We start from the raw sequence: 23,522 nt of genomic DNA on the forward strand, positions 1-23,522 counted from the left end.
ATGCATGTCCAAGAAGAAGAAAAAGAAGAAAAAAAAGCAGGAACGAAGAAGAAACACGTCAGAAGAGGGCGGGATCACTTCGCGTATACGAGGATACGAGGACACCTTCCGAGCCGCACAAACGTCAAAATTCGCCGGCTAGGAAAACCCCGAGCGTCATGCGCCCGTCGAAGAGCGCCGTCCAGGCTTCGTCTGTCCACTGCCGCACGACATCGCGTTGTACCGACTGGGCGGCGATCTGGTGAGCAGCCTATGCTCCCGGAGGATCCGCCGCGACCGGCGCGTTGAGATCGGGAGAGGACTGGGTTACGCCATCGCCAACCGGCAAGCGCAGGCCGGAGTATGGTCGCAGCCAGGGCGCACCAGGATGACGACGCTCGTCGGTCGGCCCACGCCGAGGGGCGCGCGTCAGAGGCGGCATGAGGGGCTCCTCGCGATCGGTCGTCTCAACGCTGATGCTCCGTTGAATCATGTCGTGAAGAAAGTCGGGAATGTCGCTCCACTGGCCAGCCCTTGCTGCGCTCAGCATGCGAGGCGGGAAGAGGGTTGTCGGCATGATGGGCGTGTTGGTAGAGTTGGTGGACTGCATCGTCTGTGGCGTGACAAAGGGCAGCTCGCCAGACTCGATGGCGTTTTTGAGCCACTGCTCCCACTCCTCGTCGAGGACGGTGGCGTGCTCGCCTGCCTCTCGGCGAGCGACGCGCTCCCTGAGTCGCTCGTTGAGGGCCGTGCCCACGCTCTCCATCTCCTCGTCTGTGTCTTCGCCCTCCATGTCCTCATCTTCGGATGCTGCCTCCGTCTCTGCAGTGCGGCCGCGGCTGGCGGGAGCCAGAGGACGGTCTTCAGGCTCGACCCATTCGGAGAACTCGTCGGCGGCCGTGTCTCTGATTGTGATGCCCTGCTCCTTCTCGTAGCGCTCCTTGGCCCATTTTGTGCCCTCCCATTTGGTCAGGTTGGCGATCTCGTTGGGCGTGAGGCGCAGGCTGTCAAAGGCGCGGAAGAGGCGACGGTGCCAGGGCCACCTGCTCAGTCGGATGCGGTGCACGGGGTTGCAGTAGTCGAGGCCAGGATACTTGGCCTCCTGGGTGTCGAGGTGGCCGAAGAAGGCATGGACTTCGGAGCGAACCTCGAGAATGAGGGTGCGCTGGAGAAAGGCATGAAAGTTGGGGGGGTCGCCGGCTCTCGACTTGGAGAACATGGACTCGAAAACGAGCTGGTCGACGGCGCGGCCCTTCATCTTGGCGGTTGACGGCAACGAGGATGTTTGTCAAGGGTCGGATTCGGGGCTCGTGGCTCGTGGCTGTATATCAAAGAGAAGGGGAACGGTCGGCGGGTCCGAGGGGCGTGTAGGCCACCCTCGGTATACACCGAAGCGGGATGGGGGAGCGGAAAGTCGGTGGGCTGCTTGAGGCGGGCGGTGGGCGGAAATGTGGTTGACGATGACCAGTTTTTTTCTTCCTTCCGTTCGGCGGCAAGGGCGAAAAACCAACCACACTTGGTGGTGTTGTGTGGAGTAGGGATCTTCGTCTGGCCAGTGTTGTTGGTCTTTTTGGGGGTGTGTCTGGCTTCTGGGTTGGAAAAGACTCTGTTGGTCAGGCGGACAAAGGGCGGAGGTGCGGCGGCTTGGGCGCGACCTGACTTACTCCTGAGACGGTAGGTCGTACAGGAGAGGGTCCGGCTCGGTGTGTGTCGGGTAGATCTCTTGGTTGGGCGAGGAAGATGGTTCGTTCGTTGGGACGATCAGGACGGGCGACGAGACCGAGTCAGGTTCGGTGGGAGACGAGATGCACAGGGAGACGAGATGCACAGGCAGAGAGAGGGAGGAAGAACAAGACGAAGCAGAAGAAGAAGAAGGGAAACAGAAGGAAACGACGACGTGGTGCTGTCTGAGGGGATCGTTCGCATGGAAGGAAAAAGAATGAAGTGGCGGATGAACAGACACGGAAGGGGCGTCTCACGAAATGGGAATCCCATTCCCAGTCCTTCCTCGTCCCAGTCCCAGTCCCAGTCCCAGTCCCAGTCCCTGGACCCGACCCTTCTTTCCCGTGCTCCCTGTCCCTCGGTGGGCGAGGGGGCCCTGTTAAGCCTGTGTCTGTCTGTCATGCCCGCTGCTGCTGCTCATGTACCTGGGTACCTACGTACCTGTCTCTACCTCACCAAGCTTACCTACCTAGGTACCTAGGTAGGTACTTACCAATCCTTTTACCGACCTGACCTGCGACTGCCCTCCGCACCCAGCAGCGGGGTCGGCTAGTTGTACAACGAACTACGAGGCAGGCAGGCAGGTACCTAGGCACCTGGCAGGCGTTGTACCGGGTACCAAGCACCGGGCACCAAGCACCGGGCACCAAGCACCGGGCACCCCCTGTGTCCCGTCGTCCAGCGCTGTCCAGTGGAGCGGCCCCGCCAAGGCTGCTGGCGTCTATCCGGTAGGGGGTGTCCGCTGGCAGACGTCGACGTGCTCAGAGGGGGAAACGAGACTCTGTGGAGGAGCCCCCAAGGCCCCCCAAGGCCCCTCAGGTGGCGGCGAGACGGTGGCGGCGAGACGGTAGAGCGGTACAAGTGCCTCCTGTGATGGGAATGCCTCCTGTGATGGAAATGCCTCCTGTGATGGAAATGCCTCCTGCGATGGAAACGGGCAAGATGGTGACCGATTCACTGAACAGACAGACTACATGGTGCCCATCCACCAGAACAGCCTCGCCGAGGGCCTGGGCCACGGGATCGTCCGAAAAACCCCCTCTCCGGGGTTCTCATCGAATGCATCTCATGAAAGAGGTAGAAATGGGGCGAGGTACAGCAAGGAATGAGCCAAATGTGCGAAGCCCCGCCGATTCGTATGGGGTAACCCCGCCCTTTTCTATTTTTTTGTTTGGGTTCGGAAGGCTTTTATCCTCCGCCCACCCTTTGGGGGTGGCTGTCGTTGTGATGCTCCCCCCAAACACCTTCGTTCGCTCCAGACCGCACAACCGCTGACGACCAACCGCGTTGCCTACCCGCCCTCCCCCTCCCCTCGCACCGACTAAATCAGCCTGTGTTTTCCTATGGACCCTGCAGCACGCCACGTCCGGAGCGCGCGTTGGTTCTTTATCAACTAGAGTAGCCGACCCAGGACGAGTGTTTGTCATGCCATGGCCTAGAGAGGATATCACTAGCCACAATCGTCGGCTGGAGTGGCCACAACCGTGGGGCTGGAGTCAAGGTGCAGACTTCTTGCTGCGCTCCCATGTCGAGATTGGCCTTTTGCCTTGACCACATCGTACGAAGACCATGACTGTAAATAGAACGGGGCAGAGTCAATAGTGCATCATCTCATTTGCCGGAACTTTCCTCGACCATGAACCATGAACTTAACTACCTTGGGCCAAGCAAGGTAGGCATATATACATGTCATCGCTCATGCCCCTGTCACCCCAAACATGCATGTCCCCATCGTCAAGAATCAAGGCTTGGGCCGCTCGGGCAAGTCCTGCTCCGCGAGTGGCTCCACGTGTTTCGTCCCCAACGCGCCCAAGTTGAGAGGGTCTTCTTTCCTGTCCGAAGCCCACGGAGGCGGCGACGTCGCCCCGCCGGCGCCCGTCTCGGCCTCCCTCCTCGGAGGCAGAGGGGGCGACGGCTCGTCCTCCTCCGCGTCCTGCTCACCACCACCACCACCAGTCTTGGGCTTCTCGCCCTGGATGGCGCGCGCCTCCTCAGGCATGTCGTCCGGCTGCGCCTGCTTGGCGCGCTCAATGTCTTCGTCTCGCTCAATCTCGCCCTCGCCGTCCTTGACGTCGGGGAAGCCGCACTTGGTCAAGACCTGCGCGATCAGGTCCGGGTAGCGGAGGTGGCCCGCGACGTCTTTGCTGAGATCCAGGGTCTCGATGCCGTCGACGCCCTCGATGGGCTGCAGGCCCGCGACGCCGAGTTGCAGCGATGTGGCCCGGTACATGAAGCCCAGGATGTAGTCGTTCTCCGAGTAGACGTTGAAGATGCGGCCCGCGACCACGGCCCGGAGAATCTGCCACTGCTCAGTGTCGGACGGCGTCGGGGCGCCGATGAGCACGACCGAGTCGACAAGACCAAAGGCTCGTCGCTGGGCCAGCGTCTTGAGGCACGAGTGAATGGCGCGGGCGCCCAGAGAGTACCCGATCAGGGTGACAGGCCGCTCGCCCTGCGCGCGGTTGATGAGGGCATCCGCGAGCACACGGCCTGCCTTTTCAGAGCGATTGCGCGCAAGGTGATAAGGGTTGTCAATGTTGGAGGCTGTGCCGAGAAGGTAGGCAGGCCAGAGGACGGCCGAAAGCGACACGAGAACGGTGTTCTTGAGAATCTCCAGCTTGACGTACTTCCAGGCGTAGCTCTTGACCAGGTCCTCGAGCGAGGCACCCAAAGCAATGAGAGCCTTCATCTCATATCGCAGGGCGAAGACCTCCGACTCGTCGCCCAGGACCTTCCACGGCTTCGTTACGGCGTCTTCATTCTCAAGCCATCCGTTGATGCCGATCGTGACTCTCAGGCGGCGCGTCTTCTTCTCGTCTGATGTCGCCTTTTTCGCATCTTGTCCGTATTCCTCCTTGAGGGGCAAGAAGCGGAAGTCCTCCACCTCCTTTGCGTACTGATCCATCATCTCACCCGTCATTTTGGCACCGTAGGCACCAAACAGAGCACCGACGAGCGCACCGTTGGCCCAGAAAATGCCCAGGAAGGACGCCACACCGCCGAGTCCGACGCTGCCCATGATGCCGCCGATCACTCCCGCGACGGCAGGGGCTGCGAGACCTCCCGTGACACCAATGACGGCGGCGCCAGCCACGGACGCCAGACCGACTTTCCAAAAGCGAGAGGACTGATTATCCTGACGCCGCTTCGTCGCCTCAGCCTCGCCAGACATGGCCGACGCCGCAGCGGCGTTCTTGCTGCTGGTTCCGTCCTCGCCCTTGGCGGTAGAGGCTTCGACGAGAAACTTGGCAATCTCCGTCTCCTCCGTGATGAGCACGGCGAGAGGAAGACCAAACGACGACGCAAGGTGCAGAACAAGCACGCGCGAGTGGGCCGCGTAGTTGCCCGTCGACAACACGACCAGCAGCATCGAGCTCAGCAGCTCGCGCCTGTCCTCGACCGGCAGGGCGGCGAGGTTCGTAGGCACCGGCTGGTAGTGCTTCTGAAAAGTGGCCACGTCCTTGGCGTTCGTCGTGGACGAGTTCTCCGTGTCGCCGAGGGTGATGGGGTCTTCTTCGTCGCCAGACGACGCGGCCTTCATCTTGGCGACCTCGTCCTGGCGCTTCTTGCGGGCCTCGAGCACCTTCTTGTCCTCCTTGGCGGACGTGATCTCTTTGAGCTTCTTCAGAATCCCCCGGCGCCAGTCGCCAAAGTGCTCGAGGGCATCTTGTCGGATGGAGGAGAGCTCCGATGCGTCCCGGCCTGCCAGCTTGCGCTGCTTCTGCTGCTGCTCCCACTGGGCGACCGACGGCCAACCTCCATCGTGTCGATCATCGCCGTGGGGATCTATTTCTGATCTCATGAGTTTCATGATATCTTCAATAAGCGTGTAGAACTGGCGCCGCCTGGTGTCATCGAGGACGACCAGGATCTGGCGGGGATCCGCAGCCAGAGGTGCCATGGTGGGGTGCTGCTTGATGCCAGGCGCTTGGAGGCTTGTCTGTGTACCAGACTGATCTGCCACTTGAAGCTTCCAGGAATGTAGCCGTTGAGATAGAATGGCAGGTGGGAGATGATGTGCGGGATATCAGGCCAGGCTGTTGGCCGCCAGTGACTGTTGGATGATGTGAGAGAGGTTGCCTTGCCTTCCCATTTGAGCTGCGGCACAGTATGCGGCGGCTCTCTACGTCACATCAATGACGAGGGCCGAAGGCTGTGAGCACAGCCTTAAGGCGGCGCTAAAAGTAGGTAAATTTAGGCGGATCCTCAGGGGCCCTACAGCATGTGACACCCCTGATGCTGGCGGTGCAACACCGTGGTGAATGATGGAGGCACAAGAAGTCGTTTGACAGTTGGCAGCTGGCTGATGATTCAATGAGCCAACCAAGTGCATAATGTCGAACAAGACCCTATGAGTGGCTTCGCATGAACAATCGATAGCTTCATAGCTTCAAACCAATACAGCCCAGGTCAAAAACAGCGTCATGAAAAAAGGTACACGATTAAACGCCAGAGGTATACCGGGAACAAGACATCTAAACGATACATCCTCGTCGAGAATCAGGCCTACTCATCGTCGTCCTCCTCCTCCTCGTCGTCCATCAGCTCATCCGCATACTCCTCCTCATCCTCCTCCTCCTCCTCGTCTTCCTCGGGCTCGTCAACGTCACCCCTCTCCTCTTTCCTCCGCCTATCGTCCTCCCGCCTCGCCTCCTCCATCATCTTGAGCTTCTCCGCCCGCAGCTTGCGCTGCACGGCGACAAACGCCCCGATCGGCGTCTTCTCCCACTCGAGGTCGCGCAGGAAGTTGTCGACCTGGGCGCGGTCCTTGGGCGCAAAGTCGACCTGCGCACGGCGCTGCTCGATAAACTTGGCATTGGCCTCGACCTTCTGCACGAGCAGCACAAGGGCGCTGCCGAGCTTGCCGTTCTGGTTGCCGCGCTGGGCCTTCTTCGAGCTGGCGCCCTTGTCGCCGCGGCGCGCCTGCTTGAGCCAGCGCTTGAGCTGGATGACGACGGGGAGGGCCATCTCGGGGAAGGCAATGTTCTTGGCCCAGAGCGCGAAGAAGTCGGCAAACAGCTCGACGACCTGCTCGCCGACGCCGTCCTGGTAGACGCGCGTGCGGAGGTAGGCCTTGGGCGCCTTGAAGGCGACGCGGAAGTCGAGCGGCTTGAGCGACGCCGCCTTGGGGGCGCGCTTCATCTCGGCCGACTCGAGCACCTCGAGGATGGGAGCGGCCAGCGGGATGTACGTGTTGGTGGCGCGCGAGATGCGCAGCAGCGAGCGGATGAGGTGGAAGCGGAGAGGGAAGAAGGTCGCCGTCGGGATGAGGCGCGCGGCGCCCAGGGTCACCTGGACGAGAGGGTAGACGAGAAGCTTGAGCTGCGACGGCTTGCCGGCCTCGGCCTCGGTCAGCGGCGTGCAGTGCTGGGCGAGCATGGTGGACCAGAAGTCGAGCGAGTGCGTGTACTGCCAGTTGTAGACGACCTTGAAGGCGGCGTCCTTGTTGTTGACGATGCTGTTGCGGAGGTGGATGGCGAGCTGGCGGATAAAGGTAAAGGCCGTCGTGTAGCCGACGTTTTGGTCGATGCCCCAGAGCTCGGCCGCCGAGTTCTTCATGAGGTTGATGCCCTGAATGGTGTTGGCGTTGGTGACCCGGGAGCCTTGAACGAGACCCTGGTAGACGGCCTTGAGGACGACCTCGCGGAGGCCGGCGTCGCCGATGACCATGAGCTTGCGCAGGACGAGGAAGGCGGTGATGCGCGTGGCCTCGGAGGAGGCGGGCCGCGCCCAGAAGTTGACGACGCACTTGATGAGCGCCTTGAGCAGCTTGCGGAACGAGAGCAGATAGGGGAGAAGGGGCTCGAGAGCACCAATCGTCAGCTTGAGGGTCGCGTCGTCGGACAGCGTGCCGAGGAGGTGGATGATGGAGGCTGTGTACGTCTTGAGCATGATGGACAGCGTCTGGAACTTCTTCGTCTCGGTGGAAACGTAGACCTTGCCGGCAGCCGACTCCTTCGAGGGCAGGTGGTGGGCGATGACCTCGGGGATCTGGCGCAGGGCGACGATGAGAATGTCGTGGAAGACCTGGGGGCTGTTGATGGTGTAGCGGTTGTTTTTGCCATCCTCGGCATCGTCCTCGTTCAGATGCGCGGCGCACTTGAAGGCCAGGACGACCTGGCGAGCAGCACGCAGCGACTTCTTCTCGACAATGAGCTCCTTCCACTTGGCAACCATTTCGCGCGTGAGCTCGTTGTCAGCTGCTGTCGTCTCGTCGTCTTCAGACTCGTCCTTCTTGTTCTTCTTCTTCTTCTTGCTGTCCTTCTTACGCTTCTTCTTGGGCTGGTCGTCATCCGAGGCGTCGCTGCCGGCGCTCAGGTCGTCAATCTCGGCCATGTCGGCGTTCTCGTCAAAGTCGAGGGCCTCGGGGTCGTGCTCCTTGAGGAACTTGTAGAACGAAGGATCCTTCTTGGCGAGGTCGTCCATGGCCTTTTTGCTCATCTCGCCGTCCTCGGCGTCCAGCTCCATGTCGCTGTCGTCAGCACCGTCCTCGCTGTCGCTGACAACGGGCTGGTCCTCCAGGGACATGTCAGACATTTCCTCGTCCTCGGAGCCTGCCTGCTCCTCGTCATCATCGTCGGCCTTGGGCGCCTTGGCCTTTCCGTTGGGCGCATCGCGTTTCCTCTTGCCCAGCTTGCCGCCCTTGGGCGCCTTGTCGATAATGTCCTCAAAGCCGCCCTTGAAGAAGTCGTCAACGCTCATGGCGCTGACGTTGGCATCCTTCTTGTTCGAATGGGGCTTGGGGGCGCCCTCCTCCTTGGGGCCTTTGAAAAAGCTCGCATCTTCCCTCGTCTTCTTGCCAGCCTTTTTCGCCTGGAGAGCGTACCGCTGCTTGACCTTTGCGTCCTCCTTGCGCTTCTTCAGGACGCCCGAGAGGTGGTTCTTCTCAAACTTTTTCGTGGCCTTGAGCTTCTTCTTCGAGGGAGGCATGATGGGCGACTGGTGCTTGCTCGAAGCGTGGTAGTCGTGTTCGAGCTGCGACAGTCGATGGAGTCGATCGAGGCTGGCTGTCTAGGCAATTGGCGGGACAAGCAGCGGACCAAGTTCATTTTTTTTCTTCGCGATAACGATAAGGAGCCTCTTTTTGGGCGTTGGCTCAGTTTGGACGAGCATGAACTTATCGATAACGATAAGCGCGCGTGCGGGCCCTCGAGCTCTGAGCTCGGCGCAGGCGGGGTCACTCCTCTCAGTGGCCTCAGCGGTCCAGTGCGCTGGAAAGCCGCTGTAGCTGTGCTTCTCCTCGCTGCCCCTCGTGACGTTGGTGCAACCAACATCCAAGATCTCTCCCCCCCTCCTCCTTCAGTCCATACCTGGCTTGCCCAGGCAGCAGCACCGGCACCAGCACCCCGAGACACCATCGAGGGTCATCATACCGAGCTTCCCTTCTTCGGCCACCTCACCATGACGCGCCTGAGGATACAACTCGAGCCGCAAACATGAACCCCCGGCAAGCCTATGCGCCGACGCCGCATAGCTACATCCCGAACACCACCCTCTCTGCCACAATCAACCTCGATGAGGTATGTTTCCCCCCCTCCAAAACGGCCAAGATTCCTCTGGTCCGAGTCTGCGCCAGTCGCGATGGATCTAACATCTTCCAGGAAGTCAAGCTGACCGAGACACGTGCCGAGCGCGACCTTCAAGACTCCCTCGCCGAGATCTTCAGCATCATCGTCACCCTCGACGAGCTCGAGAAGGCTTTCCTCAAAGATGCCATCCCCGAGGCCGACTACACGGAGATCTGCGAACGCTCGCTGAAGCAGTACAAGTCCATCCTGACCGACGAGACGGTCGCCACTGCTTTTGTCGGGCTCGAAGAATTCAAGGCCGAATGGGATGTATGTACCCTGACTCTCCTGCTCCCCTGTATCATGCTGGTCGTCTCTCCACGAAAAGAAAAAAAAAACACGGCTGACATGTCTTGTTCCTCCTCTTTGCAGCTCGAAGTCCCCCGCGCAACAGAGCGCATCCGCGTCGGCATGCCCTCGACGACCGTGACCGCCTCCTCTGGCTCGGCACCCGCGCAGGCCCCGGCGCCCGGCAACACGACGAGCGGCGCCCTCATTCTCGAGGCGACGCAGGAGTTCATCACCTTCCTCGACGCCGTCAAGCTCGGCCTGTTGAGCAAGGACCAGCTCCACCCGCTGCTCTCCGACGTCATCCAGTCCGTCAACAAGGTCACCGACCGCGACTTTGACAACCGCGGCAAGATTGTCCAGTGGCTCATCACGCTGAATCAGATGAAGGCCACCGACGAGCTGAGCGACGAGCAGGCGCGCGAGATTGAGATGGATATTCAGCAGGCGTACCAGGGCTTCAAGAGCACCCTGACATAGATTAGCTACATAGAGCGGGCACGGCTATCAATTGCGCCCTCCATTTCTCCATCACTCCACTGAGCGTAGCTGCCATATACATGCCGTTCTGCGTCTCGAAGAATCGACCACTGCACTCGTGACCAGGGGGGCGGCCTAGACGAGAAAGGTCCAGAAGCTGGGATACACGAATTCGTTTTCGAATATCCTCCTCACCTGCTCCAGCACAAACCTCTCCACCTTGCCCACGTTCTTGAGGCTCTGCTTGCCGCTCTCGCGCAGCCCAATCTCGCTCTCGACCCGTATCTCTTGCAGTAGACCCCCGAATCGCCTCTTCTCACCCGCCGCGCCGCGCCCGGCGTGCCCGTGGTCGTCGTCACCGTCGTCACCGTCATCCTCCTCCTCCGGCAGCCCCACGGCCGTGATGGCGTCCTCGGGGCTCAGGAAGCAAAAGTGCAGCCGCTTGCGTATGTGCGCCGTGACGCCCACGCCGTCAAAGGTCAGCCCCGTGACGGAGAGCTGCACGGGGATCCCGACAAAGCTGGGCATCGGGTAGTCGAGCAGTATCTCGGCCGTGAGGCGCAGCCGCACGTCGCCGGCGTAGCGGATGCGGAAGACGGCCTGCAGGTCGTCGGGCCGGGGCTCGCGGAACCGAGGCGGCGGGTGGTCGGCCTCGCCTGACGGCGGCGAGGACTGCTGCTGCTGCTGCTGGCCGTCGCCCCCGTCGTCACCCTCTTCGTCGATGGCGCAGGCAGGGTCGCGCGTCGGGGGGCGGGACGTGCCGACGGATGTGGGCGCCAGGGTCGAGACGGACGACTTCTCGCGCAAAAAGTGGTTTGCGGACGACAGAGGATGGGGGTTCTGCGGCGTCAGCGGCGCAAAGGCCGGTGTCATGTCGGACAGGACGGAGGACTGGGACGGGTTGCGGCTGTGGCTGGGGTAGGTCGGGGTGCCGCGGAGCGGGGAGGGCCCTGGCGAGGAGACGGCCGAGGCGTCCATCCAGCTGTTGCCACCTCCAGCGACGGCGGCCAAAGGTGTGTGGGTGCCTGACCAGCCGGAGCCGAGGTGACTTTGAAAGTAGTGCAGATTGGAGGCGCCGCTGAGGATGCCTGGCGTCGAAACGCCGAGAAAGGGGCTCGTGAGGTCGCCGGCCATGAGGCCCCGCGAAGGCGAGCTCGCGCCGTGGTTGTGGAATCGCGAAGGAAGATGCGCGCTGCCGTCGCGCTGGTGGCTCTCGTGCTGGTTTTGGTGTCTCCTTGCCGCCGCCGCTCTCAGCTCCTCCGCTGCATCATTGTCCTGGCCATCGTCTGAATCGTCGTCGTCATAATCTTCATTCTCCTCGTAAAAGTCTGGTAAAGGGTCGGTAATGTCTTTGAGCTCGAGCTTCGGAGGTATGGAGCCGAACTCAAAGTCGTGAACCGTCACTGACTTGATGAAGCGCGGCAGCTGGACTGCCTGGAACTTCTCGTGGATGAAATCGCGGATGCGAAGCGCGAGCGCCTCGCCGTCCGGGCCCGACGTGAGGGTCTCCCAGTTGAGATCTACTGACATGAGGTACTCCTGAAAAGACGAGACAGACCGAGAAGAGAAAGAGCGCGCAGTGGCTCGAAGGACTGTGAGTAAGTCGGGTTGGTGAGATAGGTGTGATGATGGAGTGAGGTTGAAGTTGAGGTTGAACTTTAGTGGGTCCCTTCTCACCATCGGCTGTGCCTGTCAACGACAACAACCGCAGGCTGAAAGGGGGCTGCCTCTGAGCAACCTCCATCATTGAGACGCCCTGACTTGTCTTCGCAAATCTGGTCAATACAAATACTAGGAATTCACATTCTCCGTATTCGACAGGTGGGCTGTGGAGAGCTGACCTTTTTCGAAAAAGGTCTTCGTAATCCATCACATTCTTCATCAAACAGCTGAAACGACAGAATTATGTATGGCTGCCACAGTTACCATTGTGAGCAACATTGCTCTTGTCCGGGTCCAACTCCCACGCCGCCCATGCCCTGTACCGAACCGCCAGTCCATTTGCTATGCTAAACGCCTTCACTGAAATAACTCGTCGCTGGCCGTGATTTGTGCCGCCAACAGCATCTCACTCATTCTCCGGTCGTCATCAGGGCCACCAGTCAGCTCCTACTCTGGGTTGCCGTCGTTCTCAAACCGTGGCCGGACCGTGTTGGCCAGATGCGGTGCCCCAAACTGGTGCCAGCAATTGGGTGCTTGCAAGATGTACCTATATCACCAGTTAGCACGCCAGATCATGACCGAGCCGTCGTCGGGTCGACATACCTCGCCATGGCCTCTCGGAATCGCGACTTGTATTCCTTCGGGCTCGTCACAGTGGGACGATTCCGTCCTCCACCCACGAACCCGCGATCCTTGATCCAACTCTCCAGTTTCTTGTCCCAGGTGTACGTGCGGATGCAGTCGATAATGCCGACGACGAGTTCCTTCTTGACCTCGTCAACGGCAACCATCAGCGAGTAGTCCATGACGTTCTGCCGCGCAAGGAACAGCGTGTCGTTCCACACGGACGCGCGGAGGAGTTTCTTCGAGTGCTCTCGCGCGAACAGGGGTGATTCGTATATGAACTCAACCATGTTCTCGTCCAGCAGGACCTCGTTCTGCTCGCCTGTCGATTGAATTTTGCGATTGCGCATGGACCCCTTGAGATCAAAGATCCGACTTGGCGCGCGGTCATAAAACAGGTTTTCCATGACCAGCAGATCCAACTTGATCTCGACACCTGTCACTGGGTTCTTGATGATGATCTGGAAGAATCCCAGCATCTTCGCAATGACGGACGGCAGATCGTGGAAGAGCGCTTCTGCCATGATGCCGAAGTACGCTGGCGCAAACCGCAGGAAGGCTGCCGTTTCGATCGGAGACAGGGCCTTGCACACGAGGCGGTCGTCGAGCGTCTTGAGAAACACGGATTTTGTCTTGCCGCCCTTTGAATCCCACTTGAGGCAGCGAGACAGCGACTCAACGATGCGATCTGACGCGCCGCACTTGCGCCGCAACGCATCAAACTGTTCGGCGTAGAAAATCTTGCACATCATCGTGGCCGTACCTTCCTTGAACTGGTACTTCAGATGCGTGCCCGTGGCCCTGAGCAGGCTCTTCTCCAGGTCGGCCTCGACAAACTCTCCGCCCGTGTCCGATATGCCCGATGACTTGGCATCAGTACTGCCTGCCTCGTAGCCCTTCTGAATGGCGATCTGCCATTGCTTGCGGATATCGGCGAGCTTGCCTAGGTAGTCATCCGAGCTCATGGCAAAGGCAATAACAGAGCTGGGTTCGTCTTCTCTAACAATTACATCTGAGTCGATGAAGATGTGATCACTAGGGTTGACGGGATAATCGAGAATTGGCCAGCCACTTGCAGAGCGTTCAGCCCAAAAGTTGGTGAGGAGCTTCATCAAGCTCTTCTTCTGGTGCTTGGGCAGTTCGAGGGGAATGTCTGTGCTGGGCTCTAGAGCATCTGCCAGCTCTTTAACGTCAGGTAGAATGTCGTCCAGGCTTCGCTCATTATCACTCCCTCCGCACTCTTCATCAGACCCCCCTACACTGTGATTGACAGTGCCAGTGTCGTCCGTCTCGCCACCGGTGTGCCCATCGTCATGTGGAACTGGAGGCGTCTTCTCGAGCGACGGCTCCGATACGTCCAACCTTGCGGCTGGCGTCACAGGTGCCGTCTGCGCAGTCCTGAGCATGGGCGTCGTTGCGCTGCTCTCGAAGTCGTTGCCACCTTCGTCTGGGCCCTCGTAGTCTGATGGCTCAAGCTCCTGCACGGCATCGTCGACATCGTCATAAACCTCTACAATGGGCTTGGTCGATGTGCGTGGTAGGAAGGCACGTGGCTGACGTGCAGCGCGCTTCTTCTTGTCTTCTCGAATCCTTTCTTTCTCGAACTCGCGACTGAGTTGCTCGAAATGCTTGGCAATGGCAAAAACCTTGGACTCCTTCTTCTTGTGAACGAATCGGGGGATTGACGATTGAGCCGTCTTCTTGTGGCCTCGCACACCTCCCAGGCCTAGTCGCTCGGAGAGCTTCTTGTCGACCTTGAAAGAAGAGTCCGTTTCAGAAGCTTCAGCCAGTGTTTTAGGATCTTTTTGAAGCATCGACTTCCCAATGCCTGACTGCACCTTTTTCAAAGTGTGGATGGGCTGTGAAGCTGCTCGAATCATGGGCGGTGACACTGCCATTCCCGCTCTACGGGATGATCCGCGTTCCGCCCGGGGGGTTTCGGGGACGTGGTCAGACGTTGGAGCCTCTGCACCTAGAGCCTGGTGTTCACGTCTCAGCTGCTCAATCTTCTCGGAAAGAGAGACACCACCGGGCTGGTTGTCAAGCTGGACATGGTTTGCAAATCCGGTTGCAAATGACTCCGTCGGAGTTAGCTCCTTGGCTGGCTCTGTTGAAGGGGTCGCATCGGTATTTGTGCCGATTGTGGAGAGGGGTGGCCTTGTCGTGGATGGGGATGTCGGGGTTGCCAGGTCGAGGGGCTCGACTCTTTCCAAAACTTGCTCGGTTGGTGCATCAAGATCTTCCTGTTGAGCCTGCTCGGCGGCATTGTCGTCTGCCAAGTCCGTACTTCCGCCCAGACTAGGGTCGCTGAAGTCTGTTGGCTGCGTGGTCTTGTCGTCGGTGTCCGAAAACGTCTGTGACGGAGGCTCTCCGGTGTCGACAGTCGATATGCTCCCTTCAGTTGCCGCAACGGACTCTTTTGATTCATTGTCTGTGAAGATCTTCTTCAGCTGCAGCATCGTCAACTGCCGCAAGTCCTTATCAGCCAAGAAATCGGCCTCAAATTGGTTGAACGCCGTGTCCCATTCTCCGGCGTATTCAAGCATCTCCCTCACGATCGGATTGAAGGGGATGACTTCATAATACTTGGAGTTGACATAAGCATCTTGAAGCCTTCGAATAACGGCAACCTGGTCGTCTTGAGCTTTTTTCGTAAGCCTGTCGACCTCGATCCTGCAAGACTCGGCCTTTTCTGGCAAGACACTATCGACCCTAATCGTCTTGATCCTGACTTTGACAGATGTCATGAAACGAATCCACCTGGACTCGATCTTACTGAAGATTTGGTTCTTCAACTTCAAGTCGTTGTCGACTTTCCAAGTGATTCGGGCTCGAGGTACGATAATCTCCAGCAAATCAATGGGGTCATAATGGATACGAACCCAGGTCTCGCGGAATTGGAAGAGCCTGATGTGGTCGCGGTGGTGGTCGTGGAAACACTCTGTGTTCTCGTGGAGTTTGAGGCCCTTGCTCCAGAAAAGTAGCTCCAGGTATTTCCCGAAAGAGTACTTCCATGTGCTGTCTGACATGGGCATCGTAGGAGAGTCCCTCTTGCATACCTTGCAGTAACTCCACATCGTAATGTCGTCAGTCACGAATTTTGGCTTTGTGGCTGCGGGCTCGATGAAGACTGTGATGCGTGATTCGTCGTGAACATAAGTCCGATGATGCTCAGTCATTTTGCGGTCACAACCATTCGACGTACAGATCGAGTCCTTGCTGAGACACAGATCTTCAATATACTGGCCCAAAGTACAGTCAGGATCCATGCTGCCACTTTGGTCCATGTGCTCGTCGTAAAAGGCAATGGCAATCAGTCCAGGCTCCGCACACGGGATTTTTGTCTCGGTGCAGATGACAGAGTACAGGACAACTATGTTCTGGTGAGAGTAAGGATCGAATAGATCAAGGTTCCCTTGGATGTAATTCTCCCATTGACGTGTCTGTGTCTGGTAGTTGTGAAGCGCCTTATCGTACTCGGCATCGTGGACGGCATGAAGTACTTCCATAATCTGCCGAGGCGCCTTCTGGCCGATTTCATGGACCATCTCAGGCTTGATGAGTTGAAACTTCTGTGATCTCTTCTCAGGATCTGCCTGTTCCTCAATAACGTCTTGGTCCCGTAGACGCTTGAGATACACTAGCCTCCGCTCTTGTTCTCGCGCCTTCATCAACAAGTGTGGTTGCGCAAATCGTACAAAAGGGGAAGCTGATAGGATCTTGGTTTCGTATCTGGCTACCATATCGCTGTAATAGGTCGGCATTGGGACGTCCTCAGGTACGTGCGTGTCGGCAGCTTCAGTGGCAACATGCGAGGCATGGAGAGAGACAGTTCGTACGGGCTCCGCCGGTCGCTGCTCTTCCGTCTGATCGGAGTGCGCTCCTGCTGATCCGGTAAAAGAAACACTCTGGCTTGTCTGCGACGGTGGCTCAGACTCCATCGGGGACGTCTGGGATGCAGTCGATCCAAGTCGGCCCGTCTCGCCTGACATGCTCATTGATCTTGAGCTTTCATCGGTTTGCTGGCGGATAGATGATTGTAGGGACGGAAGCTCGCCTTCTGATGGCAACTGAATGAATTCATCCCGCATGAGACACGTTTCGAGCTTCAGGTTGTAAACCACATATACCATGAACTCGGTAATCTTCTTCATCCTGGCGAGGACTTGAGTTGAGTCTCCGCGCAAGGCTATCGTGCATCCCAGCCGTTCGGCGCACCCCGAGAGGAAGATGTAGGTCTTTTTCTTCCCAGGATAGCTTTTATTGACATAAGTCTTCACTTCAAAACCAGCTGATCGGCCAGCCTGATTCTGAAGGGCCAAGCGATCGAGAGAAGTGATGATGTCGGTCTCGGCACATCTTGACACAGCCGATGTCACAGATGGCTTGACGTTGTAGGCCACGGCAATGTTGGCTTCAGCTAGATATTGCAAAGCAACACCTGAAACGCCCTTCTCGCACAACAGTACATCAGGTCGCAAATTGATGATGCGATTTACCACAACCCTCAGATACTCTTTTTCTTGCTCGATAACAGGCTGTAAGCTCATGAAATGTTGGTGATGGCGCTGATACTCAATTGCGAAGGACACAATAACGATGCGTGGATTGACGATTCGGCGTGGCATGCTTTTGAGAGCCAAATTCTTGGTGAATATGACGCCAGACACGTAACTGGTATCTCCTGGTTTGCCGCCGGGAATCTTTTTGAGCTTGACGTAGTGGCGGATGTCCATGTCATCGCCAGCACGAATATCAGGCACAACATCGTCAGTGCATTGAAGCAGAATAGGAATCAGTGCCTTCTCCCAAGCAGAGGCGTTGGGTACTCTGGAATCTTCCAAAAGTTGATGGAGTAACTTTCTCACATGCAGCATGCTGGAAGAGTTGAGCTCAACCTGCGGTTCCTTATCTTCTTCCTGCATGGAGTCGCTACGAGTGAGCTTTGTTGCCTCAATCGCTGGGTTCTCTGGCGAGAAAATAGTGTCATTAGATATCGTAGGTCCTTTGAGCGCGGATGATTTTGGTCTCGGAGAGCGAAGATAATGTACGTTGCCGCTCACGTTGCTGAGATTGCGCCGGCGAGATGATCGGATATGACCAGCAAGACTGCCAAGACCGGTGTCGTCGGGGCCGCCGCGACTGGTGAAGCTGATGCCGCTGAGACTTTTCTCTCCTCCTCGGAAGCGATGCTTTCTAGTCGCGCCAATGAATGAGCCAAAGTTGCTCTTCTCCCGATCAAAGCTTGAAGGTTGCAGATCGCTGTTCGACATGGTTGCGAACATGCTCATTTGCTCGTCTCCACTTGATTCGTCTGACATATAATCTGCCAGTTCTGGGTCGATAATGTTGTCTTCGTGAAATGCCGGATACTTTTGTTTGCGCGTCATCTCCTCATTGACGTCCTTGCGGAAAGGAGCAGTATTGTCTGGAATGGGCTTGAATCTCGACCAGAAATTTTGTCTCGAGTGATGTCTCCGGTGGCCCAGACCCGATGATTGAGGCCTTGCTGCGTTGAGTGACTTGAGAGATCGGGAGGAGCTGGGTCTGCTGAGCTGCGGGGCGTCGATTTCTAGGATGGCTGATCTCCGATTCGAATCGTCGATTCCTATCCTTCTGGTCGCTGGGATGGCCATCATTGGCGTTGATATAGATCGGGCATCGTCGAGATCCTCCATCCTACCAGCAAAGCTTGTCTCTTCGCCTTCCACATCGACTTCTGTCACCTCAGCCTCAGCCTTGGCATGGTTCGGACGGAAGATGGCAGGCAAGAAAGAGTCGTCCCCTGAGTCGTCCGAGGCACTGTCTTCAACTTGGTTGAGCACCTTGAGACATGGTTTGCAGAGCCTCAAAGTCCCCGACATGGCAAACATTTGGGCTGAAATGATCGACGTGCATTTCGAGTCAAAGATGAAACCGCAGACCCGACAATGATGCTTCCTCCGAAATGCAGAAAACGGCTGCTGGCAAGAGTAACATTCCTTGCAGGTCTCGTCGGCCATCCAGAACTCTTTGCTCAGAATCTGCTTTCGCATCAATCCGAGTTTCGTATTGACCTCTTCTGGAGCTCCCTCATTTCTTGTCGTACCAGGAATGCGCATGGCCCCAGATCTCATCTGTTGAGGCCTCGACTCGTGAGCAAATGATTCATGGTATATCGGCGTGTGCGCCGAGGTGCTGACTGGGCTGGGCTCTGCGGTTCCCTGGTCCATCGAAGAAGTTCTCGAGTGAGCGTAGGCCGGAGACCGAGAACGTGTGATTCTATTGATCACAGCGGGCCGCCTTGGGGCTGATAGTAACGAGCCGCCAGAAGGAGTTCGCACGTGGCGCAGGTCGGTCTTTAAAGAGGGCAGAGATGGTGTGACGGATTTTGTCGGGCTCAGAGGTGTGTCAACACTGCCATCCACGCTGACCACGTCATCTTTCCGTGAACGATTGGTACTTTGACTTTGTGCTCGCTCAGAGGTGGCCTTGAAGTCTTCATAAAGGCTGGCATTCTCTGCTGCGAATATCGGCCCACGCGCATCCGACTTGCTGATGCTACGTCTTTCAGACGTCCGCAAAAGAGTGTCCTCTGACCGAACAGTCTGCTGACTAGGATCTCGGTGCACAGAAGCAGGTGCGACATCGGGTGTAACTGCAGTGACAGCCGATGCTTTGGGCATGCTCACAGCAGCGGGTCTGCTCGAAGTGGTAGATCTAGAGGTTGTCATGACAGACATGGCGGTTGATTTGTTAGACATGGGAGTCTGTAGAGGACTGTCTGCTTCGGGCAGGACGGCTCCAGAACTAGAGAGGCTGGTGAGGAGACCATCGGATGGCAGGACCAAGCTCGAGCTTGTGCCAGCAGTTTCGCCGCGGTGAAGTGACGCCGTTGTTGGTTTCGGAGCCGTGTTTGTAGTTGACGAGCTTTTCTTGGAAGCAATACTGGGGGTGTCCTCGTCCACGTCCGGCATCCTCAAAGGAGCACCCCCCACAGCCTCCTTCAACCTGTTGTACAGCCCACTGAAGCCATTTTGGACCAAGTCTCCGGTGAGTCCCTTATTTTCGGCAATCGGCAAGGTAGATGGGGGTGGCCCGAAGTCGTTGAAGGTCGTCAAGGTGTCGCTTTGACTGGCAGAATTATGTATCTTGTTAAGAGTTTGGGCTAGCTGCTCTTTGTCGACTTGTGAAGTAGTCGATATCGAGGCCACAGAGTCGCGTCGAGGCCGTCTCAGGTCGGGGAGTGCCAACGCCAAACTGGCGGGCGACGAGGGGTTGTTGTTGGGAGCCATGTCGACTGGATCGCGGCAGTCAAAAGGTCGGGCGCGTTGAGGTCATGTTTGATTTCTCATGGCGACAAGGTACTCGAAGAAACTGGGAGATTGTATCACAGAACAGATGACTCCTTGTTTGTGGATCGGTCGTAGCAGCGGTAGCGTCGCGAAGCGGTCTGTCGTGAGATTCGGTGATCTAAGTACTCAGGTACAAGACAATGCCTGGTCACTCGACGGTATGAGGATGACGAAAGAAACGAGGCGCTTATTCGTGGAATGTGGCCGTAAGTTGGTGTTCTGTGCTGTCTCAACCTGCGACGAAGATCTTCAAGCTGTGTTCGCGTCGTCTTGTGAGCCTGGGTGGTGGCGGCTTGTTGTCAGCATCGGTTTCGAAGAACATGTACCAAGGCAGCAACATCCCTGAGCCGCCAGGTTGAACGAACCCCGGTTATGAGAGCGACGACAACTACCACCTTCGGGTGCGTGGGCCGGGAGTCATGGGCCAGTAATCTGATGGAGGGAACGTGCTCTACAGGGGCTTAGGTCATGGGAAGCTTGGGCCAGGAGGGGTGAGCACCAAGAGACAAACCCCGCGGGCGCTTTGGCTTCAGCCCAGTCATCAGCCACACGGCAGACAATGCTGACACCCGAAATACCCATGACACGGTAAGTAGGTAGGTACCTAAAAGTAACAGCTACAGTGGACAAAGTGGGTCCATCAGACGCGACGCGACCGAAAGCTTCGCCCAACCAACGTGTCGCCCAGCGATCTCCATATTCGATCGTTTGGCATGAGGGTCCAAAAGATAATTCGACAGACAAGCGACAGCATCCAAGCTGGTTGAATCAGACGTGATGCTCAGCATTTCTTCGGGGTTGAACCAGTCAGCTCCAGGATCATGGCTCCTTCCCGGTCCCACTCATCGTCGCGGCCTCCAGTTTCTTCCTCCGGACGCAAGCAACGAGGCCCTGCTCTCTCGATGAACCTCTTTCGCATACCCAAGGATCAACAAGAACTTTTGGAACGGCCAGATGCTTGGGCGGAAAGCTCTGCGAGCAGCAACATCGGTTTGGTCAACATCCCTCCTCATGTGCTGGAATCTCTAAGGTACTTCGAATCTTCCAGGGTCCTGCCACCTGGGGCGCAAAAGCCACTATCGTCAGGCGCTTCGGCACCAAAGAGCACAGCCGAAGCCAACAAGGTCGAGGGTGGGTCAACAAAAGAGCCCGACATCGATAAGGAAGATGGAAGTGAAGCAGAAAGCAACGCGTCGGAGGTGTCCTGGTCACCGAGTCCACCTCCACCACAGGTTCATAAAGCCCAACAATCTATCGACCGCAGAAACGGCAAGAGCCAGGCCGAATCTTCTGCTAGATCTGTACCTCTCCCACCCTCATCACCTTCGTACCGAAGACGGCGGTCCCCGACACCAAATACGCTTGAAAGGCCGGCGGTTGCCAGCAGCGCCTCGAATGAGAACCCGCGTGACGTTTTCCAAACACAAGCGCCGTTGTTCGACGTGGAATCTACTTCATCTCCCGTAAAATCTAACAACACAATGCTCGAATCGCAAGAAAAGGCTCAGGTCCAGTCAAGCCCCATTCTGACACGAGCACACCAGACACTGCCACCTGCTTCATTCCCACCCAGCAGCCTCGATCATGAAGATGACATGGACATGGAAATGGAAATACCAGGGGCATTACTCCACGCCACACCTCCAATCAACAAGATATCGGCGCGAATCAACGCGTCTCAAGGCATCGTCCTGGACACGCCGCCTCCATGCGGACAAGGCAGTGCCGGCCGGCTAACTTCTGCGTCCGCCGGGACACAAGCCAAAAGCGCAAATCCACCCAGACAACGCTGGAAGATTCTTCAATTCAGTGACGGCCCTGATGTTCCCGCTTCTGCCACGATCAACGATACACCAGCGACGGTAGCCAAAACACAAATGCCAAAGCGCACCGAGCAGGACCACGGGCAAACTTCTTCAGCTGGCATCATTACCTCTACATTTCCAAATACGGAAGTGATGCAGGGCCAAAAACTGCCATCCACTGCCGGGCAAGGTTCATCCGGGATACCTACCCCCCATATACCCACTACTGGCTTGTCGTCAACAGCAAACCAAGAAGCTTATAGAAGAGCGCAGACGGAAACACGTCAACCCCACCAAGCCTTGTCCGCAAGTGTTGCGGGCAATCTAGTCCACGAGTTTTCAGCACAGCCAGCGCGTAATACATTCACTGACGGGCCAGACTTCAGAGAGCGGTTCCTGCTGGAGCCCCTCGAAACGTTCCAGTCAGCGTATCGGTCGTTTGACGGTAGCCTGGGGGACTTCGTCAGAGCCTGCGTCTCCCTCAAAAGCCTCCGTCGCGAAAGGAGACTCCCTGTGTTCTTGTACGATGACTTTGTGCGCGTCTTCTGCGACGACTATATCCAGTACGTTTCTGAGACCGACGATTCTCGCCCCATGTATGCCATGGAGTGGTACGTCGACAACGTCAGCAAACCGATTTACCAGAAAGGCATCTTAACCAAGGACAATATCGACCGGGTGCTGAAAATGTATCCCGACGAGTACAATGCCATCCGAGAAGCCCTGGGCCAGTCTCGCTCGCATACACCAATGACGAATGCTGGCGATCGGTCATTCTTCATGGCTGTCGATCCTCCGGAGCCTCAATCTTTGGGGCCGCAGCCTATTGACACATCAGCGAAGACCGGCAACGATGTCCAGAGAAGTCTGCGAACATCTGACGCTGCCGTCGATGTCTCCCCCTCGCCCTTTCCGCGAAGACTTATATCAGACCGGTCTGCAGACTCCGGAACTGAAGCATACGTCTCGGCAAGCGAAAACCCAACGTCTGGAGTTGAAGAAACGCCGGCTCGTGCAAGCCGCGAGTGTCGCTCATCTTCCGCAGACGTTGTGATTATTTCAAGTGTCAAAAAGGCAGACGGTACGAAGTCCACGCCAAGGCAGCAGGACCGTCGTCGATCGCCGCACACAAAGGCCACGCCTGGACGAAGCAGTCCAGGGTTGATAGCGGCAGCTACTCCATCACAGCAGGCGCGCCATGACGATGACGGAGGGCCAAACACGAGCCAATCAAACGGCAAGGCGTCCCTCCGATACTCCCTGGATGGGAGCGGCCAGACAAACCCGCCCGTTTCACAACGCGCAACTCTCTCGCGGCAGAGCCTGCCGCCCCAGAGACACCACACGACGACTGCGAGTGGGTTGTATCGAGCCGTGGAGCCACTTCCGACTCACGAAACTCTCGAACGACCACAAACGGTCGCTGCCAAGTCGCGTGCGCTGCCCCGCAGCTTCACGTACCACGGGACAACGGCACGACCACAGACACCGCACGCCAACAAGCCGGCGGACTCAGCAGCGAGGTCCAGAGAGACGCAGGTTCCGTCCGGGTCGCGCCCGTCGAGCAGCCGCCCTTCAGCGTCCCGCCTCCCAACATTGACTCAGGAGAGCGGGGTTTCGAAACAGAAGAAGCAGTCGGTTCGAGCCGAGCAGTACCGGCTCAAACTTGAGAAACTTAAGGCCGCGGGGCGTTTGCCAGGCATGGCGGGGTCGAGAACCAGTCATTCTTGATGGAATAGGGGAACCTGTGGCAGACGCTTGGAATTGCCAGAAGTTGGGCGCACAAATTCTCGAATTTTAGTTATGAAGATACCCCTCCGTATGAACTCGGGAGTTTGGTTTCTCTCCTTGGAAAGCATGGCGATAGAAATCAGACATGACTCATGGCCGACCCCCATTTTCTACCAGAGCCCTCCTTCGTGAATCTCCCGTTCCCACTGCTGCGTGTCCTACTCGGCGGGCGATTCATCGTAATACCAAAAGCGAATAAGTCTATTTTTTTTTGCTTTGCCTGGGCAGCCAGTGTAAGTGTAGCCTGGATCTAGTGCGAGTTGCACAAC

At 57.5% G+C, this 23,522-nt stretch overlaps 7 protein-coding genes across 7 annotated transcripts; 2 read left to right on the forward strand and 5 right to left on the reverse strand.

Moving 5' to 3' along the window:
- Nucleotides 1–250: 250 nt before the first annotated feature.
- Nucleotides 251–1,237, reverse strand: VDAG_01090 (uncharacterized protein; the record flags this gene model as incomplete). The annotated part of the gene is made up of 1 exon (XM_009649976.1): nucleotides 251–1,237. One exon carries the CDS (start codon nucleotides 1,235–1,237, stop codon nucleotides 251–253), a length of 987 nt encoding a protein of 328 aa, XP_009648271.1.
- Nucleotides 1,238–3,442: 2,205 nt separating this feature from the next.
- On the reverse strand, nucleotides 3,443–5,602 carry VDAG_01091 (transmembrane and coiled-coil domain-containing protein; the record flags this gene model as incomplete). Its single annotated transcript, XM_009649977.1, has 1 exon — nucleotides 3,443–5,602. The coding sequence occupies one exon, from the start codon at nucleotides 5,600–5,602 to the stop codon at nucleotides 3,443–3,445; it is 2,160 nt and encodes a 719-aa protein (XP_009648272.1).
- Nucleotides 5,603–6,207: 605 nt separating this feature from the next.
- VDAG_01092 (nucleolar complex protein) lies at nucleotides 6,208–8,631 on the reverse strand (the record flags this gene model as incomplete). Its single annotated transcript, XM_009649978.1, has 1 exon — nucleotides 6,208–8,631. One exon carries the CDS (start codon nucleotides 8,629–8,631, stop codon nucleotides 6,208–6,210), a length of 2,424 nt encoding a protein of 807 aa, XP_009648273.1.
- Nucleotides 8,632–9,137: 506 nt separating this feature from the next.
- VDAG_01093 (vacuolar protein sorting-associated protein) lies at nucleotides 9,138–10,037 on the forward strand (the record flags this gene model as incomplete). The annotated part of the gene is made up of 3 exons (XM_009649979.1): nucleotides 9,138–9,221; nucleotides 9,303–9,539; nucleotides 9,642–10,037. 3 exons carry the CDS (start codon nucleotides 9,138–9,140, stop codon nucleotides 10,035–10,037), a joined length of 717 nt encoding a protein of 238 aa, XP_009648274.1.
- A 135-nt stretch (nucleotides 10,038–10,172) lies between these two features.
- VDAG_01094 (uncharacterized protein) lies at nucleotides 10,173–11,567 on the reverse strand (the record flags this gene model as incomplete). Its single annotated transcript, XM_009649980.1, has 1 exon — nucleotides 10,173–11,567. One exon carries the CDS (start codon nucleotides 11,565–11,567, stop codon nucleotides 10,173–10,175), a length of 1,395 nt encoding a protein of 464 aa, XP_009648275.1.
- Nucleotides 11,568–12,146: 579 nt separating this feature from the next.
- Nucleotides 12,147–19,597, reverse strand: VDAG_01095 (1-phosphatidylinositol-3-phosphate 5-kinase FAB1; the record flags this gene model as incomplete). Its single annotated transcript, XM_009649981.1, has 2 exons — nucleotides 12,147–12,246; nucleotides 12,303–19,597. The coding sequence occupies 2 exons, from the start codon at nucleotides 19,595–19,597 to the stop codon at nucleotides 12,147–12,149; spliced, it is 7,395 nt and encodes a 2,464-aa protein (XP_009648276.1).
- Nucleotides 19,598–21,534: 1,937 nt separating this feature from the next.
- VDAG_01096 (uncharacterized protein) lies at nucleotides 21,535–23,132 on the forward strand (the record flags this gene model as incomplete). The annotated part of the gene is made up of 5 exons (XM_009649982.1): nucleotides 21,535–21,612; nucleotides 21,707–21,764; nucleotides 21,842–22,543; nucleotides 22,637–22,819; nucleotides 22,894–23,132. 5 exons carry the CDS (start codon nucleotides 21,535–21,537, stop codon nucleotides 23,130–23,132), a joined length of 1,260 nt encoding a protein of 419 aa, XP_009648277.1.
- Nucleotides 23,133–23,522: the final 390 nt, after the last annotated feature.

The sequence above is a fragment of the Verticillium dahliae genome, genomic scaffold, assembly GCF_000150675.1.
Source record: "Verticillium dahliae VdLs.17 supercont1.2 genomic scaffold, whole genome shotgun sequence".
Classification (NCBI taxonomy): Eukaryota; Fungi; Ascomycota; class Sordariomycetes; order Glomerellales; family Plectosphaerellaceae; genus Verticillium; species Verticillium dahliae.